This window comes from Chroicocephalus ridibundus, chromosome Z, assembly GCF_963924245.1.
Source record: "Chroicocephalus ridibundus chromosome Z, bChrRid1.1, whole genome shotgun sequence".
In the NCBI taxonomy this organism is placed as follows: Eukaryota; Metazoa; Chordata; class Aves; order Charadriiformes; family Laridae; genus Chroicocephalus; species Chroicocephalus ridibundus.
In genome coordinates this window covers 49,629,669-49,649,415 of record NC_086316.1, presented here as the reverse complement: position 1 = coordinate 49,649,415, position 19,747 = coordinate 49,629,669, and the positions used below count along the sequence as shown (strand labels likewise).

Sequence of the window (19,747 nt, the reverse complement as noted above, 5' to 3'; positions counted from 1 at the left end):
TTTATACAATCACCAGCCCACCGACTGCACAATGATGATGCCACAAAACGTCAGCTGCACGTATTCACATGAATTATTTTGTGGATTTCAAGATTATTTAGGCGAGTGGTGCTCAGCAACACGAAAGGTCTGCCTCTGTACAGTCTGCCTCAAATATATTGCACTGGCTTCTGCTGTAAAATTTGGATTAAATCTGCTCTTTGGTAGTTATTTTTGAATTTTCCTGTTACAATAATATTATGTTCAATATGACTCTAAACTCAAACTGAACTGAAGTACTTTTTGAAAAAAAAATACGGTATTGGAAGAAGTCAGACTTTAAAATAAACTGATTTTAAATGGAATTGGAAATCTGAAATACTGTGAAAAAGGGTACTTGAAAAAATACTCCAAAATCCAACACTATTAAAATTTGATAATTCCAGTTTCATGAACATGCTACGCAGTTCTCACAGGGAGGTCACAGCAAACAGACTGGCTGACAGCCAGTACCTGCATCCCTGCTGGTCACATGAAACAACGAGGATGCACAGATGCGGCTTAACAGCTGATCCTCGACAGTGACAGAGTCATTGAATTGATTTGTTCCCTTCTGCATATTTTTACACCAGAAGAGAACAGAGGGTTCCTGATAATCCTATCTGACATTCCTCAAGTATTACAACAACATTTGCTTTATTACCTACTGTTCTTGACTGTGTATGTAGGTGCCACACCATATCAAAGTAAACAGAAAGAATAATGCTTGTAGTCAACAGTGCTAGATTGTTTGTAATTTCAATTACCTTTTAGACAAGCCAGCATGGCTTCACCAAGGGCAAGTCCTGCTTAACCAACCTAGTGGCCTTCTACGATGGAGTGACAATGGTGGACAAGGGAAGAGCTATGGATGTCACTGCCATGGGCTTTTGTAAGGCCTTTGACACAGTCCCCCACAACTTCCTTCTCTCTAAATTGGAGACATATGGATTTGATGGGTGGACTTTGCAGTGGATGAGGAACTGGTTGGCTCATCTCATCCAGAGGGTAGTGATCAATGGCCCAATGCCTAGATGGAGATCAATAACAAGTGCTGTCCCTCAGTGATCCGTACTGGGATCAGTACTATTTAACAACTTCATCAATGACAAAGACAGTGTGATCGAGTGCACCCTCAACAAGTTTGCAGACGACACCAAGCTGAGTGGTGTGGTTGGCAGGCCTCAGGGATGGGATGCCATTCAGAGGGACCTGGACAAGCTTGAGAAGTGGGCCCATGTGAACCTCATGACGTTCAACAAGGCCAAGTGGAAGGTCCTGCACCTGGGCTGAGGCACCCCCTGTATCAATAAAGACTGGGGGATAAAGCAATTGAGAGCAGCCCTGACGCGAAGGACTTGAGAGTGTATGAAAAGCTGGAAATGAGCTCACAATGTGCACTCTCAGCCCAGAAAGCCAACTGTATGCTGGGCTGCATCAAAAGAAGCGTGGCCAGCAGGTCGAGGGAGGTGATTCTGCCCCTCTATTCCACTATCATGAGACCCTAACTGGAGTACTATGTCCTGCTCTGGGGCCCTCAGCTCAAGAAAGACATGGACCTGTTGAAGCAGGTCCAGAGGAGGGCCACAAAAATGATCAGAGGGATGGAACACATCTCCTATGTAGAAAGGCTGAGAGAGTTGGGGTTGTTCAGCCTGGACAAGAGAAGGCTCCGGAGAGACCTTATTGGGGCCTTTCAATGCTTAAAGGGGGCTTGTAAGAAAGATAGGAACAAACTTTTTAGAAGGACCTGTTGCCATAGGACAACAGGTAATGATTTTAAAGTAAAAGAGGGTAGATTTACACTACATAAAAGGAAGAAAATTTTTATGATGAGGGTGGTGAAACACTGGAACAGGTTGCGCAGAAAAGTGGTGGAGGCCCCATCCCTGGAAACATTCAAAGTCAGGCTGGATGGAGCTCTGAGCAACCTGATCTAGTTGAAGATGTCCCTGCGCATTGCAGGGGGTCTGGACTAACTGACCTTTAGTCACACACCTAAAGTGCCTTCCAACCTATTCTATCATATTCTATGATTCTATGAAATAAAACCCCCAATTACTCAGTTTATTTTCAATGTTCACTCACTAAGTATTGTAGGTACAGTCAGTGGTGAAATATTCATTTCTACCTTTTAAGCGTAGTGCCCCTGGCTGCCATAGAAGGAAAGCGTAGTCAGTATTTCTCTTTGCTCTCCGGCTATGAAGATCTCAGATACAGACTGCAGTTGTCCCTAGTTATGTCTGAAATGAGACTGGCTCAGAGTTTCTCATAATACTCATAAGATATACAGCTCTTTTACAGATAGCAACCTATATTGCTGAAGGCGTGTATGCCTTCATGAAAAATGTGAACTCAGACTCTCAAAACAAAGGAATGCATTGCAGGTTTCTTGACAAGCATAAGATTTTCAGTTTGCATAAAAAAATAGTTGTATAAAAATTCATGTCAGACTTCTCCAAGGTAATTAAACAGCTTCAAAGTTGACATATCTTTTACGTAAAACAAAACTGCTACACAGAAATCACTGAAGGCAATCCCTGAATTTTTAGTGCAATTCCACAGTTGCATTTACTTGACCTTCCTTGTGTTTGACTTCCACAGTTATTGAAGTGTCAAGGCATAATCCCTTATCAGCATCAGAGGGAGCTTGGCTTAAAAGAAATTGTGAGGCATTCTGGAACAAGCAGATGGAGAGCATATCTTTTTCCTGAGTTTTCATACCCATAAATTCAACCTAGAAAAAGGCTGAATATGTAAGGCATAAGGGAAAAGTGAAATGAGAGAGTATGGGCTCAAAGTGGATAATGAAATTAAGAATGAGCATGCAGCCAAGAACTGCAACTTAAAAGCGAGCAAATAATTATTAAAAAGAGTGTAAACATGAAGCCTATTCAAGTACCAGAGACAGAAGCGAATTTTTGTGCTAGTAGTTGCACACATAATTCTGCACACATAATTTCAGCAAGCGCCTGACAGTAAAAGACATTAATTTGTTAATCCACTCTTCCCCTTTACATCTTTCTGATATAACCTCTGATTTGCACTTACTGTTGTCATCATGCTTAACAGGATCTCCTTTTTTTTATTTACATTTTTTAAAAGAAGGCTGGGGAGTTAGGCCAATGGCTTTAGAGGAATTCAAATTATAACATCAAGGAGGGCTAGGTTGTCTTTCCCTAATCTTTACTGTCAGTTCTTGTAGCCATCGTGATCTTCAGAATATTCGATTAGGTGATCAAGACTCATCCATAAACAAAAAAAAGGAGGCCACTTCAAAAGTCTTGCTAGATAAGTTGTAGTGGTTATCCAATCTAAATTGGAATCAAAGCTTGATTTGGTTTCATCAATGATGTTAGATTAGGAACAAAGAGCTCTCAGTGCTAAAAACTTATGAAAGATCTAGTGGAAATCAATGTTACAGGTGTAAAATGAGAGTCCTAACCCCTAGCAGATCTTTAATAAAAGATAATGGCTTTGTACATAGACTATTTGAGGCAAAACACAAAAAATTGAACCAACTCAAGGATATCAGGCATTGGGAATTTTAAAAAGGAAGAATTTCTTTTGAAATAATTTTCTTTCAGTCAATCTCATCTTAATTTTGACTCCCACCTTTTATGACTCCATAAAATTCTTAACTCTCTCATAGAGGCCATATATCCCATCAGGGATAGACTGGGCCTGCTGTCGGAGTTTGTATGTATTAGCACTGCAGAATGCAGAGGAGAGAAAACAAATGTTTTAAAAAGCAGAAGACTTTTTCTCCTACTACCTCCAGATAATCCAAACTATGCAACTTATACTTAAACATTATAGCCTACATTTTTACTTGTGGACCTTTAAGCTGCCAATTCTTGCAAAATGGAGGCTTTGCCACTGACTGGTGCAGTGGAAAATACAAAGGGACCTCTTTTGGATCTAAGTAATACAGTAAATAATAATAGCTGCACGCATTTTAGAACTACATCTTTTTGGATTATGATACTACCAGTGCTGCTTTCTTAATACTCCTGAGCAAATAAAGAAAACCACATAAATTAAGACTTTCAGGTACTTGACCAGAAGGCAATACATTGGGAGTAACTGAATTATGTAATACTTTGTGCATCTGACCTCTAAAAACACATGTGGTCACTTTTCATTTTGTCTTTAAATTGCAAGCCTTCTATTCCTGTTCCCTCTCTTCACATGTGTTTACTCTGTTTTTTATTGTAGGTGTTTTTGTCCTGATAAAAAGCTTATTAAAGTTCTCTGCTTTTGTTATTAGGAGTTTATTGCAATTTTAACAAATTGGAGTGTGAATAGAAATATAATTAAAAATTTACACAATCATATCAGTAGAGTTCTGGGCAGCTCAGGATAGTCACAACACTCGCACAAAAGCAAGATCTTCCTGTTACTTTGCTCTTAGTGCAGCATTTAAAATGAAGACTGAAAACCCACTGTTCTTACAGTCCATACTGTCTAACAAATCTTCTTGTGGTGACAAAAGGAAATTTGCCAGAGGATCCACAGGGTTTTAATTGATAAAGACTATAAAGCAAATATTTTTAAGGAGGTGAGCAATGACATGTTGTTAACACATGTATGCAAAAGAGAAAAAGTAATTTAAATGACTATTATGTGTCAGGCACTGCTTTTGACATTTTTAGGTGATTTTCTTTTATAATTTAAGAAAAGCATGAAGTTGCTTGTTCCTGAGGGCTTTGTTTCCTTTTTGATCTTCTTTCACTCAGAAGTTACCATTGTGTCATCTGTCACCAAACTCTTGAAGGCAAGCGCCATGCATTCTCTAGAATGTAGTAACATAAAAAAACAACCAATATATAAAAGAATTGACCCTACCTGGATCAAACCCAATTCCTGCTGACTTTGAAGAGGTTATTTATCTTTGAAGAATTTTCAAACATTCACAAAAACAGGAATTCCAAGATGTAGAAGTGAAAACCTCATCGTACTGATAATACTGGGAGCTTTACCTCTGATTCTGATGCGGTCAAGATTTCATTGAGTGTTTGTGGGGTACCGGACACATACAACTGCAGCTGCAATAAATTCCAGCTATTCTGATTTTCAACATGTCCAAGGCGAATAATGCAAGGGCAGCATAATTTTCTCTCACTATCCAGTCATAAAATACAACCAATCTGTGGAGGATGAAGTCATCTGTCATGTACAAACTGTACTAAAGGAAATCTTCCACTTTCAGCTTCAACAAAAAGTCCCTCATAGCTACTATTATTCTCTGATGTACGGGTTTCTGAATTATTAATTTTCTTTGTTGTTAATATTTTTAACAAGGAAATTTAGAGTTAGGAAGAGACTTAAAATGAAGCTAAAGCCATTAAGCATGGAAATGCATAGTCAGGACAGCTGTACTCTGCTCTGGGACCACGCTTGTATTTAAATATTCATGTCTTCTTTGCACACTCTGTAGGGAATCCCAAGAAGAATATGCTGTCTGAAGAACAGGGCATCACTGGAAAATATCATGGAGATGAGAGACAAGAGTTTTGCCTGCAGTGAGCTGCTTGAGTAGATTCTAGTTAAAAGAATAAAACATGACACGCAGAAATAAATTGTTGTGAAAACTAACATTTACCACAAAACAAACACAAGGATTAGATTTCAGATTTTCAAAAATAAATCAAAAAAAGGCATCGGAAAACTTCCATTATTTAAAATTTGCTACCTACAAAGAGCAATACTGATTTTAAAGGGAGATCTATTCTTCAATTTTTAAGTAGCTAGAAATTCTGTCAGTGAAACTAGCAATGAGTGCTGCCTTCCTTCTGCATTTTGGGACCGTGTGAAGTTAAGCAAACCTGACATTTATTGCTGCAGAGTTTGAGAGCATCACAACAAAGAGCTACATTTTGCCATTGAACCACCAATTCTGAGAGAAATTTGTAAGGGTTTCTTTGCATCACCAGTTATGTATAACAAAAACATACCCAATTTTTGATACCTGTCACTAACTGTAGACACATTCTGTGGGTAGGATAAAAGTGACAAGCCCGCTCACCCTATAGTCATGGAAGTGCAGCCACTGTCTTTAGACAAAGCCAGACCAACATTCCCAAAATATGACAAGAATTAAGTGGTCTCTGCATGTATGCTAAACGAACCCACTCAGTAAAATATTTCAGTCTTCAAAAGTCTGCTTCTTTGGTTGTAGATATACATTTCTGATTGACATTTAGATAAATCAGCTGAACCAAAACTTCATAATAAAATTCTCTTCATTAACCTAAGATACCATTTTCTCTATGCCAAAAGCACACATCTTTGTAGACAGATCAGGTTCTACAGCTGTTACAGCGACATTTATATCTTATGTGTGCTACATGGAAGTTTCTAAATTCAACTGATATTCATCTTTGTCTTTGAAATCTTAAGTAACACCAGGGGAAACAGCTATTTAATTTTTCTCTCTCTCCACTTTCTGACAGATATTAACAGGGCTATTTAAAATACCATTTCTGCTTATTTAAATAGATCTGCCCTTAGCTGCACATAACCCATGGTTTCCACTCTATCTATGCTGCTGCTCATTCTGGCAGCATGGGGAGTTCTACCTACAGTTTCCAAATTCAGTTTGATGTTGGAGATACCTGTAAAATTACTCGTCTCATCTATACCAACCACTCAACCTCAGGCACCTAAATTAGGAACAGAATTTCTGTGGTCTCTACCATAGTTGAAAGGTAAACAAAGTGGAAAGGAGGAAAGTTACGTGCGTCATCACTTCACCAATCTCATTCAGCTGTTTAAAATCTTTCCCAGGTAAAATCTTTCTTTTTGCTAATGACTGAGCAAAGAACCATGCCAATGAAAGCTGGGGTAGCAAATGTACCCTTGCAGCAAAGGCAGACAACAGCATCCTTGGATCCGTTAGGCAAAGCATTGCCAGCAGGTCGAATGAGGTGATACTTTCTCTCCACCCAGAGCCGCTGAGACATATCTGGGTGCTCAGTTCAGTCCTGGGCTCACCAGCACAGGAGAGTCGTGGACATACTGGAGCAAGTCCACCACTGGGCCACAAAGTTCATGAAGGAACTGGAGCATCTCCCACATGAGGAGAGGCTGAGAGAGCTGGGACTGTTCAGCCTGGAGGAGACAAAGGTCAGGGAGATCCTATGTCATGTGTAAATACCTGATGGGAGGGAAAGAAGAAGAGGGAACGATACTCTTCTCAGAAGTGCCCATTGACAGGGGGAGAGCCAATGGGCACAAATTAAAACCCAGAAAATTCCACCCTGACACAAGAAAACACCTTTTACTGTCATGACAGTCAAGCACTTGAATGTGTTTCCCAGAAACTTTGTAGAGTCTCCATTTGTAGAGATATTCAAAACATGACTGGACACTGTCCTGGGCAAGCTACTCTAGCTGTTCCTGCTTAAGCAGGGGGTTGGGCTAACTGAATTCTGTAATTCAAGAGGTCTCTTCCAACATACATGAAAAAAAATACCTGTGAAAGCTAGCTGCATAAAGAGGGTATGAGTATCTGCCTTTGTACGACATAACACTCCATTTTGAAGGTAAGCCTAATTGCCCTTTATATTGGCTTCCTATCTTTGTATCAGACTGAGATACCATAGGATGGAGACAAAGGGAAGACACTAGATTATAACTAACAGCTATTAATTTGTATGTGAGCCTGGCAGGGAGCCCCCACCTTCTCTGGCAGAAGTCCCTTGCCAGCATTCCAGCCTTCAGTAGAGAAGAAAGCCAAAATGCTCTCAGCGCCCTGCTTAGAGGGCTGTTTTACCCTGGTGGGCCAGAAGAGGAGGCAACAACCGTTACAAGCTGGGTAAGAACAAGTGTGCAAGAAGAAGGATGATGAGTTCCTTTGCAAGCCCACGAGTATGCCTAAAGGATGCTCACGAATGATGAAGGATCCAGAGCACAGGTAGTTAATAACACACACAATTATTTTTATCAATTTTCTCTAGATTCGCCTATTTTCTCATGTTAGATAAAACGCTCTTGTGCTTATAAGCCACAGAAGAATTATTTTTTTCATCTCTGGCATGGTGCTAGGAAGTGCACTGAAGTCCTGCAGCATCCACACGCCGGAACTGAGGAAAGTGGGAGCGCGCAGGTTATTTCAGCAATGCAGCAGCTGAGCGTTACACAGGAGCTGGTGTAAGCTGAGCTGCCTGCTCTTACTTCTCCGAGGATATAACAACTAAACAGCTTCAGCCAAAAAAGGTTCCCAATGGGAGTGAGCACAGACATGATGGTGCAGCTTACCTAGGCCAAGGGAAGAACAAGAGCACAAGGGTTTTGCAAAATGAGACCAAAGCTGGGAGCCTGCTGAGTGACCAGGCACCTGAAGGTTACCCAAGCTTTTTCAGCTGTCCAGGGCGTAAGCTGACATTTTTAAAGACACCTCAAAAAAGAACACAAGTAGCAGCAGCAGCAAGTTAAGCAAAATAGTTTGAGGTGAAGAGAAAAGTTGGGAAATTCTTAAGATCAGTATCTAGGAACATGACAGGATCTAGTGAGTAATTATAAATAATTCACTACTATGTCAAAAACTTTGAGTATCACATCATTCTTTATTTTCTTGAGAAGCATGAATGCAGGTTTCTGTTTTTTCTTTGTCAGAGCAGACAGTGATAGTACCATATTCTTCAGCATTCAGTGAAGGAAGCGACAAAATCATCAGCTCAGCCTTATGTAACAGAAGGTTACTTCTCTCACCAATAACATGCACCGTATTTATGTTTAAAAAAAAAGTAAAGCATATAAGACAAACAACAACCTTTCTGCAGAAGTACATCCTGTAGTTTTCCACTTTGGAAATAGGACTAGAGGTGGGAACAGGAAAGAACTGCCAACGATACCTACTTCTGACTGGGGACTACGCCATGACAGAGATTTGTATCACGCTTGTTTTCATGCAGAGGATGCTATTTGCATATGAGTTATATCCTTATCACACGGGAGCAAGGGAGTCAGCATCTAGCTAAATCCTCCCATGTGGAAGATGTTTTGTTGGCCTGTGGCACCTTATCAGCTGACAGAAAAGGGGTCACATAATAAAGAAAAGATCTCGTTCTTCCTGTATCCTGCTACAGCTGTGAAAGAAAAGCAAGGTAGCCTCAGGCTGCCACTGCTGCTCTGAACCCTCACTTCACCACTGGTATCTTCCCCTTTCAACAGAGTACCCATAGGAGCCTCCAGAGAGGAAAACCTCCCTCCACAGTCCTGAAGGAATCACTCTTTAAAGTAACCCACGTCTTGTAGGGAGAAGATAGGCTTACTATTCATGGCAAATACAAAATACTTTCCATGCTTTTCCTTCCCCTCCTCCCACTGCAAAACAACAGCGCTCTTCTAACAAAAAATGTAAGAAGATCTTTGTAAATCCTACACTTCCATAACCCAGGAGTGGCTGTTTCAAAACTAGGACAAAGTTATCCAAGGTACAGGACTCAGAAGAAAAAAAGCCGTAACGATTTCCATGATTTATGCTTGATTCGCATGGATTTTGGATTGGGGCCTGACCAACACAGCAGGTCTGATGATGCCATCCTTATTCATACGGGTAATGCTGTTATGAACAGTCCAGCTCACTACTCGGTGAATAAAGGATTGCCAGACCAGCACTTAAGCAGAAGCAAATACGGCACAGGATTTCCTGGGGATTAATGACTGGCTGGGAGTTGATGCTAGCCTGATGCACAGGCAGTCATTAATCTTAATCCTCAGGAAATGATCTCTACCAAGGTCATTATTTCTGTAACAAGATAAAAGCAAACAAAACCTAATGACATACAGATATTTTTATTTTTAATGAACGACGAGGTTTCAACTGTAATGCAAAGTTCACGTCCCATTAACAAATACCCTACATATTTGCCCGCTAGAGCAGATGAACACTTATCTTCTTAGAAGCTTTATGCCAAGACCAAGATTTTGAAGAGGAGAAGCCTTCCTTGTCTTAGACTGTTAAATCCACAGCACGGCCACACACCTGCCTGAATGCAAAGTGCCAAATGTCCAGCAGCTCCCACTGATCTCAGATGTTACTCATCTGTGAGAGGTGGGCTCAACACTTTGCAAGCCCACTGATGGCAGGAGTCTACAAACTGGCTTTCACAAGACAGGCACATGCCATGGCAAAACCACATTTGTGTGGAAAGGGAAAAGGAGGGACAGGTTCCCAAGTGTCTTATAACAGGATGGCCCTGTTTATCTACATTTTGTGGAAAGTAAAAGCTTCTGAAGGTCATTTCTCTGTCATTTCATATTTTCCTACTTACAATCAAGTGCATACTTAAGAGACTCTCAATTAAAGTAGAAGTTGCTTCTGACTACACAAATGAATTATTCAGGAGTAAATATGATGAGCTGGTTTTCTATAAATACATTGCATGTTAATGTAAGAATAACACTGTATAGGTCAAGCTGACCTTTAATCGTGACACAGCCTGTTTTATACATTCTATACTGCGTATGCTACCAAGAGGTCTTAGATGGGACTTCTTTTCTGTCAGCATTTCAAAGCCCACACGAGTCCAAATGACAAAGCAGTGTTCCTTTTCACGCCCCCTTTTTCCCTGCAATTATTCAAGAGAATGTAGCAGTGAACTTTATTATTGACGTAAAGAGAAAGAAAACCTGCATCTTCCAGCAGCAGTGCAACAAATAGATATTTCACTTCTAACAGCAATATTTGATCTGGAAGCTGTGAATAGTCAAGCACAGAGCTCCCAGAATTTATGAGTGCTTTTCCAGGGATTGAAAACCCAGCCCACTCGGCTGTGCCAGCGGCAGGGCTGCTGGCGTCTGCTTGGGAAGTGCTTTGACTGATGGAGCCAGCAGGCCAGAAGGAGAGCAAGCGCTGAGGAAGCCATCCTATGGGAAGAGGCCAAAAGAAGGTGGGTGCAGCTGAGTGAGATGCAGTATGAGGAAACGCAAAGGAAATAAACAGTAGCAAAATGGGGAAAGAAGAAATGAGAGGGGGAGGAGTACAGAAGGAGTATGCTCAAGTGCAGGGGGTCCCAGAATACTTATGTATGTGTCCGCTCTCATTTACACCTTTCACGCTTTTTTCCTTTGAGAACGGCGCTTTGTAATGTTCTCATATACTGTTCTTTCGCTGCAAATCCAACAAATAGCGCTGATGATGCAATGTTTTTGACCTATTGATCTAAGCCATCATCTGGCAGAAATACTGAGGGGATCTAAGCTGACTAAAATGGGACAGAAAAATGCTCAGAACCTCTTTCTACTATTCCTTTGAGTCTGATCCGTACTCACACTAAATGTTTTGAAAGAAATCCTTTGACCTCACAGGCCACGCTCCAGGTCCATCATCTTTCATTACATGGGTGCAACAGAGCTAATTTCCTTCGCTTACACAAAACTCAAAACTAACACAAATCACTCATTTGCTTCTTTGTTATGTCTGGGGTTTTTTTTTGCAGTAGGAAAGGAGAAAGCCGTGTAGGCCAGAGAAGACACCAGGTAATCGTTTACATTTCTACATCCCCTCAGATGATGAACTGCACTTCTCAGACACTTCTGATAAATACTACCCCTTCTTTTAATTCTTAACAACAAAATGTTATCAGCTTAAAAAATTACTTATCTAGCATGGTAAAGGTCTATTAAAGTAGGCATCATGCACCAGTTGATTTTTCAATGTTCATTACACACAGGATGATTAGAACACAAAAACACGGTAAGAGTTTGGTAGATAAAATTCATACAGATCCAAATAGATAATCAATATTGTATACAGCAGGTACTCGTATCCATTATCACACAGATTTTTAATTGCACATAAAATTCAAATACAATGCCATCCAAATTTGTTAACTAGTATTACCTACCTTGGCGAGCCACACAGCATTTACACCAAACTAAAATACCTTTTCTTTTATAGAGGTTGTCAGAATTATCCGAATACAGACTAATGAATGTGAACACTTAAAAGCTCAAAATCTCAGGAAACAATATGAGTGTTCAATACAGATCTCCAATACTCCTTGTGTCTGCCTTCCAAACTGCTTGCAGTGCAAAAGATCTTGAAAGCCAAGTCTGCCCACAAATGAGGTGGTGCTTCAGAAAAGGTTAATGACCATAATGTGTAACAGAAAAGTGGGTGGATTTTCTTCACATTTCTCCTACACATCTGGGAGTATTTGTAAAAAAAACAAATCCAGAATTTATTGAATTGGACTCCTATATCAGCGCTTTTGTACTCTCATTAATTAAAATTTGAACTTTGTGAAGTCAATGGGAATTTGAAATATGAGTTCCTTTGATATTAACACAAACTTAGATGTCTGCACTTACATTGGCTATTTTCTGTTGTCTTCTTGGCCATTTCTTCACGAAAGTCATGCATTAAAATACAATATCTGCTGCAAATGTGGGTCAATTTCTTTTCCCATTGTAAATTTTAACTCAGCGTGTCAGTTTTAATGAAATGTACAGGTGGTTACTGCCTCGCACTTATTTAAATTTAAATTTAAAGACCTTTATAGAACATTTTTTGAAGAATATTAATTCCAGGACAATGATAAAGAGTTTGGAGAGGCGAAAAAAACCCAAACAAACAGTAAAGTATTGTGAGCAAAGAAACCCTGAAGAAAATCTTACTGGAGTAATATAAATAAGATTTATCCCTTGCAACCATCTCTATCAATCCACATTGTTCTCAAGTGTTTTACTGACATAATAAAGAACAGCACTGAGTAACCTAATAAACTTAATTATAGTACCTAATTTTCAGAAGTGTTGGACTTCTGTGTCTCCCAAGATGGATTTCGGATTTCAAAACCCTTTTTTCTTGCACTGTCATTAAGGGGGAAGCCTCTGGATCACACTACATGGTGTAAGCTTGCTATGGGGAAAAATGGGTCTGAACACTGAACACGCTATGCCTAGGAAGCAAATGAAATAAGCTTCAGCAATGGAAAAATAACTTAGAGCTGATCTTATTTCTGAATCTTCATTACTGAACTTCAGTAGTCCAGTCGACATTTCTAGCTTTCCTGTGGTCTTCAATCAGTCATAAAGGTTCTGCCCCTGCTAATGAGCTCTTCCCAACCTGCTTCTGTTCTGTTTTTAAAACATATTTGATGAAGGCTACTTACTGCTTCAGATTATTATTTTTGTTTGCGTTGGCCCTATTTGAGACACCACAGATACATCTGCAGCCCAGGAGTTTTGCTTTAAGGGAAAAGAGGAGTACAAAGGATTGTAATGAAAAATTAGAATTTTTCATTAAAAAGTGAAAAATTGAGACTGGAGGTCTCTTCTTCTAGCAGACGGGAAAGCTTGGCTACCAGGTGGGTAAAGATGAGACTTACTGGGTGCAGCAGTCAGAAAGCCTGCTCACCTGCCGTAGTAATGCAAATAAAGGAAGCCAAATGTAGAATTGCAATAAATTTCTTATGCCCTTTTTCAGCATTGAATGGGAATAGATTGGGAACAGTCTGTTGATGATTCCACTCCAACAGGCAACAGACTTTGGCAATGAATACTGCAGTATTAACCAGAGAGAGATGCGATGTGAATCATGATCAGAGTGGAAATAATGGTGTGGAGACCGCAAGGACTAAAACTGCCCTTGTGTTGACGAAATGAGTGTCATCTTCAGCTTTTGAAGCGGGAAATGGAAAAGTAGATTTGCCTTGTCCAAGAGATACAGAGCAATTTTAAAAGCTGTACGCAATCTTCCAATGAGAAACTTAAAGGAACTTAAATGCAAGGAGGTGCTACATACAATGTTTGATCGCTGAAGTTTGGAAGGTCTCTCTATCAGTAGTATTTTAGGTCTCTTTAGTGGCTCACATCCCTCACAATTTCTTCACAAATGCTATTTCTTGAGACATTTATTACTACAGCAAGAAAAGCCCTACAGAAACGCATTCACCAAATAAACACCTGGCCTTGATTTATTTTTTGAAGTCCATCAGAAGCTGAAATTCAAATCAACCCACAACTGCAAAGTAATTATGGTTTTCATGCCAACTTCTCAGACCAAGGCAATCATGGTCTTCCTGCTAAGTTTTCAAAGAAGAAAAATAATTACACCACACTTGGATAAAGCAAGCAAACTGTTAACATGCATGTAACACAGAGGGATGTTGCATTTTTTCTAATGTCAGCATTAAACCACTTGAAGTCAAACCAGCAGAGTCTCATTCTTTTCTATATTCCATATAAAAAATTACCCACCATGTTGACTTTTTTTTTTTTAATGATGTACTAAAATCAAAACCACGACAGAAACCCAAAAAACCCTCTACAAAAGTAGAAGAGATTAGTGGTTTTGTAACTTTTAAATTGCTGCTGAAGCCAGAGGTGAAGCAAAACAGTAGTTATGATACGCATCAACCAAGTGATCAGTTTTAGTTAGCACTGCAGTGAACACATTTCCTAAGTTGCAAGTCTTGGTAAGAGTATGCATACCATGCCACAAGAGTGCAAAACCCTCTCAGAAAACTCCCAGAAAGCAAGAGAAATGCAAAAAAAATGAGTTTCATGGGGAGAAGGGAAAAGGAAAACATTTGTTTGTTTTTGCAACAGAAACACAAAAAATTAATAGCAATACCTTCAGCAAGTGGGTCAAGTGTGTGAATCATGAGTTGGAAGATGCTGTTCCTCATTAGACTGTTGTGGAGAGATGCAGAGCTTCCTCCCCGCTGGAGCCGTGGCTTGGTCTAGGTGGAAAAATAAGGGAAAGAATTTAGGGGTTTTTTTGTTTGTGTCGAAACAGGTATGAAACAGTACGGATTAATCTCACATCTCACTACACAGTAAAACATTTTCAATCATCACCTATAGCAGATTATATTAAACTATACCCTTTATTAAACATTGCCACATGTATAGACAATTTCTCTGGAGGGGATAGATCATCAGATTAGCCATTAGTCACCCAGGGCTCAGGAAAAAGAGCAGGGACGAAAGAATCCTTTTCTGTGAAAACTCTTAAAATGTTAAGAAAATAAAAACATCATACTTGCATCAGGAAGAATTCATGATTTGTTTCTTTGAAGAACCTTGTGGTTCAATCCCTGAAGTAAGTTCTAGTTTCTAGTTTTTATTGCCCGCGTACTTTGCAAATATGTGTACTATCAAAATGATGGAGAAAAAGGGCGGAGAGTACCTTTTTTTAATGGCAAAATTCTAAAGCTCAGTCAGCGTGAAACATGCTCCTCACTTTGGTTCAATCCATTAAGTACTGATTGCAAAACCAGACTGCAAGTGAGGTAAGGCAGTGCAGACACCTACTGTAATGGAGCTAAAATACGAGCATCTTTTACATGCTTTTAAAGAAATTTAAAACATATTCTGAGGTTCTTTCCCCCATGCCATTGTCTAGTACAATAATCGATGCATTTAATATATCCCATAGAGTAAGACTGCTTTGTGGATGGCTGGCTGCTTGTTTCGATAAAAAGGATAATCAGAGCCAACACACTGCTGACTAATAAGACCCTGAAATCCAATTACAGGGAAAAAACAACCCTGAAGAAAACAGTATTTTGCAATAATACCTGGTACAGTGATTAATCTTTGGGGTCATACAAATACTAAATATGATAGAAACTGAACAAGAAAATCAATTCACTGCTTTACCTTTGGAAATAAATTATTTAAATTCCATAGCAGCATAGGAGGGGGAAAGAAATCCCAGTAATTTTGAAAAATGCTGATGTCTGTCAAACTAAAGTAAGGCTTGACTCACCACCCTCCTTAGAAATAAATGCTCAAACAGATAGTAATTGCTGCCTACCGTCAGTGTTTGGTCATCCTTGTCGCCAGCATTAGGTGACTGCATGAATGGGAAAAAGAAAAAAAAAAAAAAGAAGTGTCAGATGAAGCATGCATAGAAAAATCTGTGTTATAAAGTGTCGTTAAAACAGTGGATGCGCCATAGAAAATTTTTGCATAATGTATGCATATACATATATATATATATAGTGTATACATACACATGATCTTTCAGATACAGATCCACACACACACTTGCAAATCCATGCATACTTTGAGGGACCTTTGTGGGACGGAAAATTTATCTTGCAACAAAATTTGCAAGAATGCAAACAGGACAAGCCAGGAAAAGTTCTGTTCTCCAAAGAAGCAATTTAGGACAGTCAAGTCCTAAAGATCAGTGGGTATAGTTACAGAAGTAAAGTTTGTGAGATGTGGATGAGTGTTCATAACTGGAACTTTAAAAAAAGTTAAAAAAAATATTATTTGGGACTTTGAACTTTTGAAGACAGGAAATTTGTTTCTTAATTTTAATATTGAAAGACATGAGAATATATAATTGATAAATCTGAGTAATGTTTCGTGTTATACCTGACAAAGGGCTGAAGAAAGTCACTTTTCTTATAGCCAAGAGGAGTTGAGAGCATTCAGCATGCCTAAAAAATACTGAGCATGCTCTAGGTTTAATATGAGGGTATTAAAAAAAAAAAAAATCATGTTGAAGGGAACACTGTCATTCATTTGAAAGGGAATGGGATGAAGCTGCATGAATGTATAAAGCCAACTAGATGGTAATTTTTTACCACATAATTTAATTTGTAGAAGATAATTATGTTATAAAGATAAAGAATAGTGAAATACAACTTGCATACACATTAAGGAAATAAAAGAAAAGTGAAAAACACGTCTGAAATAATTTAATTCTTTGTCAGCACAGAATGGGATATAACACCATGAAACAGATTTTTTAAATTGTTTTTTCCACACACGATTAGTAACACAATTGTTTCTGAGCTTAACTTGCCAGTCAAGTTACATCCTAGAAGAAATGTTCAAGACTGGAATATAAATAGAATTTTAAGGCAGAAATGCCTCCTCATTTTTAAAAGCAGGAATGTAAATGGTTTGACATTTTGGTGATACTAAATACTTATAATGCCTGGATTATCTCCTGGATTAACAATAGTAACACCTTAAAAGTGTTTAAACTATGGCAATGAAACATTCAGTTGTGGTGTTGCTGTTTATATCATGTATTTGATGGCATTTTATCCCCATTAGGATGGCAAATTAAACTATTTTCCTATTGTTTACAGTGAGTTTTGCATTTGCATATTCATTGCTATGTAATTTGGGTATCATACACTCCATGGCAAAGAACTTTACAGTATCATTTTTCCCTTGTAGAAACATCTAGTATTCAGACATTTTATACAATCTTTTAATTTAAGACAACACTCAAGGTCTGGTCCAAGGTTAAAATGTTTGTGTTTCTTTGCACTGGGAAAGAATACTGAATTTTCGGGCATACTCAACAGTGATTTCTTTAAAAGAAAAGACACATTTTCTGTAAAGGCTAGTTTGCTCTTAAATCAGGGCAATCGTGTATCAGTTCCCTCAGGATCAGAAAGAGATGGAAATTCCAAGTCAACTGTGCATTACACCTATTTCTGAAGAAATTACGAGTAAAAAAATTATCTTCTGCAAGTACATGTTATCATTTCTTTAAAACCATGAATTTATTCTAGTCCTGCAAAACAAAAACAATGACTTCTAGTATACTCTCTTATTGAAAAGTATCTGGGGCACGATCCCTTATTATGCTTTTATCAGAATTACAAAAATACTAATCACGGGGCAGTTCACTTATTTTTTTCGAGAATTCACCAAAATATTAGCTGGTTCTCCCATATGCCATGGCAGTATGTAGTAGCTTGTCCATATTCCTGCCTGTATCGGTGATCATGTATTCAAGTTTGCTCCAGCTGTGTTAAAAGTCTTAAAAAGATTTTATTTCAGGAAGAATCCAAAAAAAGTCTACTTGCTATGAAGAAACGGTCTATGGTATCCTTTTCACACAGCTCTTTTTCTTCGTGACCTAAGTCCATCAGTGATTAAGCCTGACATCTTTCTTGCCTTCTTTGGGAATGTGTGTTCTTGAGAAACAGGCTCCTGCAGTAATTCTTGCAAGAGATGATGCCTCACTAACTACGTGGCGCATCTCCTTATGCTTTCCTTTAAAATAAAGGGCACCATGACAGTCAAATGAGGAGCAGAATCTATATAAAGCTGTAGGCATTTGATACTGATATCCTTGTTAATAAAAGAGGGCTAGTAACTTCAATCATCTATTACACTGTGTATTCCAAAACCAGAATCAGAGAGCTGACTGCCTGCAGCGCTGGGACTTGCTGCTTCTAGTAGAAGTTTCCATCTTACAGGTCTAAAAGCCTGAAACAATTAGCAAACTGGACTGCCAACCCCTGAAAAGCGGACTGTCACATGACAGCAGGTAAAAATATACCTGGATTTCAACATCCTTCCTACAGTGTGGGCTTGCGTCTTTTTCCTGCTTGCTAAATCTTTTCCAACTATAATAACTAAAAAGCTTTTTTTTTTTTCCTTCAGATCGGCTTTTGTGGGAATAACAGAAGTTCATGAAGTTTTGTGGCTGGCAGCGTGGTGCTGAACGGAATACGGTGTCTCTAATTATTGCAGAGTATGAGCTCAGATAGGGTTTTGCTAAATTGTCTCAAGATTTTATAGTGAAGGACTTCTGGTACTCTCTCTTATGCCTGTTTTCAAAACCACATCTGGACTCGGCAGTTTTATACCTATCAATGAGTCACTGCTTGTCAGTCCTGAAGCAAATTACAGGTGATAGTTTTCTAGGTGCACAGGGCTCTCTAATCTTTGCAAGACGCTTCTGCTTAAGGTCTGTGGATTTTTTGTTAAGCTGAACTGCAGGTAAACAAGATGCATTTCAAAGACAGCCACTGAAGTCAATCTAGTTAACTGAAGAGGGTCTAGATCATTTCTAAAAATCAGTATCCTGAGGAGTGCTGGTAATGTACTTGGAATAAAACTGTTCTGCATTTACTTGAAATTATATGACAAATTAGGTTAATACGTAACTAAAATCCAAAGCGACACACTCAGCTAGACAGATTTCAGAAATAAGACTAATGAGCTCAGTGAAGGAACAAAAAAATGAACTCAGGTATTATTTTATCTAGTTCTCTTAATACGCATACCTTTGGATTTTAACAAATTAGAATCCCTTATACCTCCTTTCTGTGAATACCCCAAAACAATCCCGTGCCTACTCAATGGCTAGGCTTTATATGGTTGGCAGGAAGCTGAAGAGTGCAAGTCCTAGTGATCTCAATATACTTCAACTAAAATTCCCCTAGATAACCACGGAATTAAAAGTTGACCATCACCACCAGAGTCTATGGAAGCTGACAGGTGCCGCAATGGGGCCAGTACAGCTTACTAGCTGAAGGGGACGCAAATCACCACCCCGCTCTTGAGATTCATCATATAGAAAGGCTGCAAGTGGCTGCAGGGCAATATTTCCATATTTAAGTTATAGTAAACTGATGGTAAGGATGTTAACTTGTGTATTACGGCTTAGTAATTCACTACCTGAATCCAGACTGTGAACTGAGTACAGAACCGTGGATCTTACTTAAAACAGAGAAGGAAAAAGCTTTAGTAAGCACGCTGTAGAAAACCAAACTAAAATTCCCTTTCACTTTGCCTGCCTTCTTACTTCCTTTCACCTTTCTCTTTCTTAAAAGTAAAGTAAAACAGGGAATTCTACCTAAAGAAGCAGGTTTCTGTATTGTTGAATAAAATAAATATGATTCACAAGAAGCATACAAAATTAAACTGAGGTTTAAAGCTCGCTTTACTCATCAAAACAAAGAATTTATTAAACTAAGCTTGACCTTTCAAAGACATTGAGCTGCAC

General features: G+C 38.9%; 1 protein-coding gene across 6 annotated transcripts in view; it reads right to left on the bottom strand.

The window, feature by feature from the left end:
• Positions 1-19,747, bottom strand: part of SLC24A2 (solute carrier family 24 member 2) — a 113,219-nt gene that overhangs the window by 40,935 nt on the left and 52,537 nt on the right. For 4 of the 6 annotated variants that reach the window (XM_063320389.1, XM_063320390.1, XM_063320388.1 and 1 more), the window contains exons 3-4: positions 15,794-15,832; positions 14,606-14,714 (exon numbers count right to left, since the gene is read on the bottom strand). In XM_063320389.1, coding sequence (XP_063176459.1) covers positions 14,606-14,714; positions 15,794-15,832 — 148 coding nt within the window. The remainder of the gene's footprint in view (positions 1-14,605; positions 14,715-15,793; positions 15,833-19,747) is intronic. The other 2 variants (XM_063320391.1, XM_063320393.1) reach the window with 1 other exon arrangement.